This window comes from Lactuca serriola, chromosome 5 (genome assembly GCF_051521515.1).
Source record: "Lactuca serriola cultivar US96UC23 chromosome 5, Lser_US96UC23_V15, whole genome shotgun sequence".
NCBI classification, from domain to species: domain Eukaryota; kingdom Viridiplantae; phylum Streptophyta; class Magnoliopsida; order Asterales; family Asteraceae; genus Lactuca; species Lactuca serriola.
Window position 1 is genome coordinate 13,608,295 of NC_136412.1, and position 9,892 is coordinate 13,618,186.

Genomic DNA, 9,892 nt, shown 5'->3' on the forward strand with positions numbered 1-9,892 from the left:
GACCCTAGATAATTTGATTGCTTCTTCTCATCTTCTTTATCATTTATAAATCTGTGGGAAGTGCTTCGATCCTTTCAAAACTACTGATATTTAAGGCTTAAACCCTCTTTTTTCATGTATAAATGAGTGTGAAGTGCACGAAACATTCAAAAGTTTCTTTTCTTATATCTATGGCTCCTACCAAAAAAATTTCAGGGCAAAGCAAAGGCAGGACTCGATTTCACATACTCCGGAGGATTTCCTCGTTTGAAGCAATCCTTCATTTCTTCCGATCCTATATCGGAAAGCCAGGTGAGCTTTTATATAATTATGCTAGCTATCTTGGTCATAAGTTTTTTGATTAATTCGTGAAGTTTGTATATACTAGTTGAATACTAACATTAATGAAATTGATTGCAGGATCTCTTTAAGGATATGATCTCAAGTGCATCGTTTGCAAGAGGGGGATTGTGTACAACTCCCCTTTGTCGGATGAAGCAATGATGTTTACTGGAGCTTGCTCAAGGTTACTCAGGTTGCCTTCACCCCCACAGCCGTTTGCAACGTATTTGTCCTTGTCGATCAACATCCCTAACTCAAGTCCACCCCCAATTCAAATTGAGGAGTTAATTAACCGAGTTGATGAAGGAGAGTTTCAGATAGTGTTCCTATAACCCTTACAGGGACTGTGTGGCATATATAGGTTTCAACAAAAAGACTTGATCGATTTGAGGAGTTTTTGTAACAATTCCAAGACACTTCTTGTGATGGATGAGGTATATTTCTTTTTCTATTAAACTATATAAGCATATAAAAAAAAAAAAAAAAAAAAAGAACTGATGATATATACTTTAATAATCCAGGTTCAATGTGGGTTAGGGCGTAGCGGATCTCTATGGGCACATACAACATTAGGTGTTGAACCGGATGCTATGCTCATTGGCTTTGGAGACGACATTGGGATTGGCGCCATTGTTGTCAACGACTTACTTGATGACTACATTCATTTTTATCATCCGGATAAACAATTCATGCCCACACCACGTTGTCTGGATGCCTCGAAGTTGCTTAACATGGTATCCCAACAGGAATACCTGAATAAGGTCGAGAGAAGTGGGAACTATTTGATGGGGTCGTTAACCAAGAACTTGGGAATGCATCATCAGGTTGTGGGCATAAGATCAGTTGGTCTTGTTGCTACTATTCAGCTGAAGGTGAATGCGCATCCACTGATCATTTCATGTCAACAGCTGGGACTTCAATTGGACTTTGGGGGAATACCCAACAACATTCGGATCATGCCACCTTGTGCTAAATTTTTGTGGTTTAATTTTCATTTTATGAATGTGCTAATGGCCTAACGCCTAATTATGGGAAATACAAATTATTCACATACTTAACCATGTAGTCCTGGTCATGAGGATTATAGGAAATGATCCAATTTTAACTTCATACCGAAATAACCATAAACTACAAAATATATCAATACCAAAATAACCATAAATTACAAAATATATCATCTCCAATTTTAAAACATATGATGTCTACTTTAAACCCAACGTTTTTTAAATGTTTTGTCTCTTAAATCCCAAATGTGCATTATATATTGATTGCTTGTAATCTTTTATTTTTCAACGATTTTCGTTAAACTTTTTGTTGCATTTTAATTAAAAAAAAAAAACACGAAATGTTTTCTTCAAGTTTCCGATTTGGTCATCCGATTGTGGATATATACTTTTTATTTGACAAAAAGCTTAGTCTAAATCAAAAAAATTGCGGTCTAAGATGCCCTATATCGGAAAAAATGAAAAACTTTTGTAGAATAAAAAAATGGCCATAGATGTGTAAATTTCGGTCATTTTTATGATTATCCTTCAATTTTTATCAACATTTGCAAAGTTATATTTGTATAATAATATACAATAATACATGGCCGATTTAAATGTATTTTAAGTCCGGGTAAAAAACTTTTATAATTAATTAAAAGGAAATTTCATTGTCAAAAATAGAATAATGTTTAGCTAGCTAAGTAGCTAACCTAGCTAAGGTATGAAAAAACCATTGTCAAACCAAATCAAAAACTACAATAGTGAAAATTCGGAAAATGTGAGCGTTATATTTGGAAACATGTTTCATATAGACAGTTAAACAAAAGCAAATAGGGAGGTGTAAACCTTCGCAATATTATCTTTTGGCTTAAATGATTAAAAAGTGAACATATGACTTTTCAGCCAGCTAGGAGACTGGATCATGGCCTTATTCGCCGAAGGAGATGCATCATAATCAACTATTATAAGGCCATTTTCAATATTATTTCAACACAAGCTGCATGTTTTAAATACTAGGTTATAATAAGAATGATAGTTGAAAATAAAATATTTAAATAAAAAATCACTTTACTTAATCATAATATTAAATGGTTAGAAAGTTTATTATGAAAAGAAAATATTTATATATAATACTGATTGATATATATATATATATATATATATATATATATATATATATATATATATATATATATTTTGGTAAAGAAGTTTATAAATAATTTTTTTCTGTAAAGCTAATACCTAATATATATATATATATATATATATATATATATATATATATATATATATATATATATATATATATATATATATATATATATGGGAAGTTTTTACATCATTTTCTTTTATCGGGTACGGTACGCACAAAATAGTGAAAAACACCCTATATTGAAGAACACATATAGTAAATTGAATCGGTAGACGGGATTGTGAAGTGTGAAAATACAGACAATATATCTGATAATTAAGTTGTGATGTTCAAGAGCAACGAAGAAGTTGAGCCTTGACATACAAAACACTACAACCGATGAAGAAGACGGTAGCGACGACGGATGGTCGTGGAGTCAATGACTTACCAAGAGGCTGCCAGACAAATAAAAGTGTCAAGAAATGGACTCGACTAGACAACGGAGAGAATTTTTTGAAAATAAAGTAATCTAACGACTTGATTTGACAAGGGAAAGAATTTTTCGAACATAAAGTAATCTAACAAAAATGTATTTAGGTTTTTTGGATCGATGGTTTTCAGTTAATAGAGATACTTATAGATTTTTCAAAATTTTCAATATCCCTTGCAAGAATCAAATAACGATTTTCAGAAATTGTAGATTGTCTTTAAATGTTTTTCTCGTATGTATTTGCCCCCATGAAGCGTGCATTTCAATTCAACCTTCTTTGTCAATTGACGTCCCTATTAAATTTATTGGTTGTCAAAATTTGGGCAAAAAGTGTGTAACTTGTTCTGGTTCAACTACTAATTTTTGTATCCTGTTAAAAATCTCAATGGAAATCAAACTTTAGTTTTGAAATCGATTTTGAAATTGATGGTAAATGTTGACTTCTATAGTCAAAATTATCATTTTGTATCAATTTTGATGAATTTCATTAGGCTTCAAGATTAATAAATGTATATATGGTTCTCTTTTATGAACATGGGATGCTAAAATCGAATATTTTTACCCCAACAATTAAAAAGTATCTATAAATTAGAAATCTTTCTGGATGAAATAGCATAAAAATCATAGTTATCGAGTTTTTGTGCTTATTTCAGTTTTAATAAGAAAATACAAAAAAATGAAAAAATATAGTATAATTGACAACATAATGATAGAATTTTGCTTTTTTTCATGATTGGGGTAACTGCAAAAAATAACATTTTACTTTCAAGTACGTTGACATATATGAAGCTGTTTTTTGAATTTGCAACATATATGAAACTATGTTGCAATTAAAATTGTTATTTTCAGCAATGATGTTTTTTTAACTTGTTTTGACACCATATCAGATATTACATAAGTTTTTTTAGTCAAAACAGTTTCGAAAAAAAAAAGTATACATCAAACGCAAAATAGTATTTGTAACGTCCCAAAAATCATTCATAAACCATACGCCATACAAAACATTGTCTCTAAACATAGTCATAAAAATCAGAGTATCCAAAAACATCTCTTAACATAAATTCATGATGATATGTACAATCTCGCATTCGCCTTGCCCCGGTCATCCAATGTATCTGAAACCATGAAATCAACAACTGTAAGCCAAAATTTATTAATTCCCCCAAAATACCCCACAAAGCAAAATACATACAATGCACACAAACAAGGCCCACAACACAAGGCCAGACTGTCTTCGAGCCTTCAACTAAAAAACGGACCGCTCCCGAGCCTACATAATAAGTTGGACCGCTCCCTTGGGCCTACAGTATTTCTGGATCGCCCCTTTTTGCCTACAATATCAACTAGACTGCCCGAGTATCTTGGCCTTCAACATACCACAATATGTCGACATATACACATAAACAAATAACCAACTAGCACAGGAAATCTTACAGATCTACCAAGCTAACAGATCTTTATAACATAGCAACATCCTATACACAAGGATACATAACACAATCTAGTGTGCCGAAATTGGTGTCTTCGACCCATGAGTACAGTGAGGAAAACTCACCTCTAAGCCCAAAAGAAAGCTGAACTGATCACTACTCCAAATAACGACTCTACAGGTCACGCATACATCAAAAAAGGATCAAGTCTCAATCCACTACTCAAAATACCCTAAAAGACCTAACTTTCTAATGACATACGTCATGCGTATAAGTTGCTCTACTCCCCGCATAGAGCATAAGGTGATAAAAACGAACGAAACGGAGGCTACACGCTGCATAGCCTTATTTACGTAATGCGTAGAGCGTTAATGCTCAATCCTTCCATTAAGTGCTTAATACACAAAGACACCACGACTAATTCTTAGATGCGGGCCTAATAAATTTCCTTAATGATAAAGTTCCAAAATTTATGCATTTGCATGGCTTACAATGCCTCAAGAGCAAACCCTAGTCTCGTGACAACTTCTAAAGGCTAAAGACTTATGAATGGATGGTTGGAAGTGTTGGATTACTGTTTAAGTCCATAACTATTCTGGGATGTACTTGACCCGATTATGAGCATGGTCCTTTTGGGTTGCCTTCACCATAGCAACTTGTAGGATGAGTTATGGAGAGAGAGAGGATTAATTATAATTTATTAATATATTATGAGAATAATATATTAAATGAGAAATCATATTGTTTAATTAATATTAGTCAATAATTAATTAAGAATTAATTTTGTGGCTAAAAGACATTAATTAAATATAGGGGACTGGATTGCAACTATTGGATAATTGAGTTATTGGGCTAAGGAATGCTAAAGGAACAAGGGGTGAATGAAATTATGATGGCAGCCCATCAAATTTTCGTCCATGGCCTTATTCCAGAAAGGTTCCATGGGTTGCTTAGAGTTTGAGTTGTCCATTAGGGTTTAGACTAAAACCCTAGCAGCCCACACAAGTATATAAAGGAGCCCTAAGGCCCCAAAAACGGGGCTAACTGATTCCTTAGGGTTTCTAGACGTTTTTGGGTGCCTCTCCTCTTCTCTTCTTCATCTTTGTTGCTCTTGGTGTTTGTGACTCCATTAGAGGTGCAACACTTGAGGCACTAAGCTTTCTGATGCCAAGGAATAGATTGTTATTGCTACATAGCAATCAAAGGTATTCTCTAAACCCTAATTCAGTTTATAACATAATAGATCTACGGTTTATAGCTTTAGATATTCAATTGCATGTTCATTAGACAAACTAGATCCAAAGCATTAGGGTTTGCATGTACACCATAGGAATGATGTAATGCTCAAAACCCATCAGTGGTATCAGAGACTAGGGCTGTTTGTTGATGAATTTGATGCATATTTGATCGAATATTGACTGAAAAACAAATTTTTTTGACTTTTGGGGTTGGACTCGCCGAGTCCATGACTGAACTCGCCGGGTCCACTGGGTACTCAACTAGTCTAGTGCTGACTCGACGAGTCAGCGAGTCTACCAGCTAATTTTTGTGATTTTCTTGCTATTTTGGCTGAACTACTTAAGATCTTTCAAGAAATAGACTGAACAAATAAAGATTCCCTCTGTACCTCATGCATAATGGTTATTTATAACTCTTATTATTTCATTTCTATCTTATTCTTCTAGTAAGCCATCAATTCCAATGCAATCGACTGTTTTTTAGAATCTTTATGATTTGTATTTAGTTTAATCTTCTATCCGGACCAAATTATCCTTGAAAGGACTTATTAATGATCATCATTTATGGCATCCTGTGAAATTGTTCATAATTGGGTTGTTAATGTTCCTGTTTGTTTTCATTTATGCAGGTAACAATCTTGTTGAATTAGAGGTGAAGAACACATGGCTTTTTGTGTACCATATGAATAAGATGTTAATGGTAACAAGTTTAACACTCGAGTCCATACGATCAGATGTTAATGGCAATAAGTTTAACACATATGTCTTTGTTATACATACAGATTAGGAAGGTAGATCCGACTTTGGACATGGAGGCTGATGAAGGAGACAACTACACACATATTCCAGTAAGAAACAAAGTTGGATAATTATTTGTTAGTTTTATAGGAATGTATAACCCATGTTAGCAATGTATTATTTTTGTTTAACATTTGAATGATTCTTTGTGTGACATATTATAATTTGTGCAATTTATTTTATTTTTTGAGTATGAAATTTTATTTTATATTATGCAATGGATTGTATTTTTGTATATGGTATTTTATTTCTATTATGAAAAATTAATAAATATATAAATATTTTTTTTTAAACATTTAAATTTACGATACGCAAAAATGTGTGTCATCTTCGTTTATGACATGGCCTCTCTTGACAAGTGTTTTAATGATACGCATTGCATGTCATAAATGTGTGTCGTAAATGCGCGTCCTCTATAGAGGACGCGCAAAAGCGCGTCGTCTCTCGTTATGACAGTGCCCTCCTTGACGCGCATTTGCGCATCGTCTGAGCGTTTTATGACGCGCAATGAGCGTCGTAAAAGGTTGTTTTTCTAGTAGTGGTAGCCTAAATCCTTCTTAAATACTCCTCACCATTGCACTTATCACTAGTATATTGTACTTTCCATTCTTCCAGAATTTGATTTCCCTTATCACACAGTGGCAACTCATTGATGTCTTCTCCACCAATTGGCAACCCCATCATATCATGCATTGTCTGTTCTGTGATCTCAATAACAGAGTTTTGTAGGACAAGTCTTCTATTATCGGGATCATACACATCTAAAAGATAGTAGGACAGATCTTTAGACTTAAGAGTTACGCTTTCGATTTCTCAGTTTTCAATTTTCACTCTCATTTTCACGCAAAAGGGTTAGGGTTCCTGACTTCCCGCCTCTCGGTTCCATTTTTCAATAGCATCTGTTGAAGCTTGGTCTGTAGTCGTTACCGACAACGACGATCATCTCCAGACTACGCCACTCCACCACTCTAGTATCCATTCTCGAGGTATGATTTTTCAATTAGTTGATTTCATGTTGTTTTATCATCTCAAATTTCTCGATTCCCAAACAGTAACTATACTATTTGATTAGTTATAAACATATATTATCTAATATTTCTAGTCAAACTTCCACATTTTGTTGCAAATCAGTATCCAAGTATGTTGTGCTTCTCTTGTTTACTCTTGACGGTATAATCTTTAGTTGATCAAAAAGTGACCATATTAATGAAATTACACTATCTGATTCCATTTAACAATTAACACAAAGATTGCGGGTCACTTAATTTTGATTTCCATTTTACACAAACGTTGCCAAACTCCCATAACTTTTAAGTTGTTCATTTTTTTTGCTTAATCGGTTTTGTTTTTGACAGATGTTATGGATGATGGTGTGATTTCAAATCCATCAAGTCCAATGCAAGGGGTGGGTGAAACCGGTGCCCATGTTGATGGTGAGGGCCAGACAACCACTCCCAATGTAAATACATCCACTCAAAATGCAAATGTGAGACAAGAACATCCAGAAACCGGTGAAGATGAAGTGCAGTTGAAACGGAAGCTGCAGAAAACATCAGAAGTATGGAATGATTTTGTTGTGGTTACCCTCAAAGATGGTCGCAAAAACCTGAATGTAAGCACTGTAAAACAAGATTATCTAAGGTTGGATCAGGTCCAACATCCACAATGGCTAGACACCTAAGAAGCTGCTTACCTCATAAAGAACACGAAAAAAACCAAAAATTGTTAAATTTTCCGCCAAGTGACGCTAATGTGGATTCAAAATTTGGTAAGCCTCAAATATTAATCGGTCCAAATGCAAAATATGATGCTAACAAGATGAGGGAAGCCATAGCTAATTGGTTACTGTGTACTGAGCAACCTTTTAAAATCATGGAAGATGACATGTATGTGAAGATGATGAAGATGGCCAATCCATTGTTTGAAAAAGTATGCAGAGTTACAGCTACATCAGATTGTTTTAAGGTATATGAGCACGAGAAGAAGAAGTTGAAAGCCCTTACAAAAGCTGCCTCGAAAATATGTTTAACAACTGATTGTTGGAAGTCCTCGCATCAAAAAATTGAGTATATGGTTATTACTGGACACTTCATTGATCAGAATTGGAGGTTTAACGGCTTTATCAAATTTAATATTTACTTTTGCATTTTTAATCTCTCATTTTTAATTTTGTATCTCAACCTTTTCTTACAGATTACAGAAACGCGTATTGAGTTTTATGCATGTTCCTCCTCCTCGTACCGGTATTGATATTGCTGAATGTATTTACAAATGTTTGAAAGAGTGGGAAATTGAAGATAAAATATTCACCATATCAGCAGACAATGCAACTTATATTGACAGAGCGGTAAAAAGATTGAAAGAAATTTTTTCGAGGGTAAGAAAACTTTCTTGTGGTGGTAAATTGTTTCATATAAGGTGTTGTGCACACATATTGAATCTTCTTGTGAAAGATGGTCTTACAAAAATTGAGTGTATTATCGAGGACGTTCGTGAGGGTATAAAGTATATTAATCATTCAGAGGGTAGACGTCAAACATTTTCAAATGTTACGCATCAGCTACAAATACGTGATCAAAAATTATTTCTTGATGTGCCAACACGATGGAATTCAACCTATGATATGCTGTCTTTTGCCTTAAAGTTTAAGGATGCTTTTCCAAGGTATACATTACGTGATTATAATTTTTAATATTTTCTTCTAAATACTTGTCCATATTCATTAATACTTTGTGCTTTTTCAGATATGCAGAGTATGAACCTCATTTCAGTCATTTGCTAAGCAAGGAAGATTAGGCAAATGTGGAAAGTGTATGTGACCTTTTGAAAGTTTTTAAGGTGTGTACAAACATCATCTCAGACAGTGACTACCCGACTGCTAATTTATATCTTATCGAAGTGTTCAAAGTGAAGCAAACTTTGGATAAAGGTGTGTTGTTCGAGAATAATGGCTAGAGATGTACTTGCAATTCCAATTTAATGCATTGCAGTGGTGGAATATGCACAAGTTAAAGTATCGTGTTTTGTCCATGATGGCTAGAGATGTACTTGCAATTCCAATTTCTACTGTTGCATCTGAGGCAACTTTTAGTGTTGGGGGTAGAGTTATTGATCCCTATCGAGCTTCATTGGCACCGGATACAGTACAAATTTGACTTTCTTTACTATTAATCTGAACTTTTTTTTTTGTAAAGATTTGGAATTTTCTGAAATTTAACCTGGAATTTATGCTTCTTACTAAGGGCAAGGGGATAAGATTGTAGAAACTGTGGATTGTGGCACGTGATGCTTTTTGTATAAAGGTTGGGATTATTTTCTCTAAACATGTTATCTCCTTTTTTCAATAAATTCTGAAAATGTTGAGTTGAAATGAATTTTTTGCACTTTACAGATGTCTTAATGTGGAGTGAAGTTACATCAGTTGCATCAAGAAAGAATTATGTTTTTGAAAGACTTGATCTTGTTCTTTAAGTTTTATTTTCCAGTATCTAGTCACT

General features: G+C 33.9%; 1 protein-coding gene across 1 annotated transcript; it reads left to right on the forward strand.

The window, feature by feature from the left end:
* The first annotated feature begins 8,213 nt into the window (after positions 1-8,213).
* Positions 8,214-9,191, forward strand: LOC145049341 (zinc finger BED domain-containing protein RICESLEEPER 2-like). The gene is made up of 3 exons (XM_078997760.1): positions 8,214-8,503; positions 8,589-9,059; positions 9,140-9,191. Exons 1-3 carry the CDS (start codon positions 8,214-8,216, stop codon positions 9,189-9,191), a joined length of 813 nt encoding a protein of 270 aa, XP_078853886.1.
* The last annotated feature ends 701 nt before the right edge of the window (positions 9,192-9,892 follow it).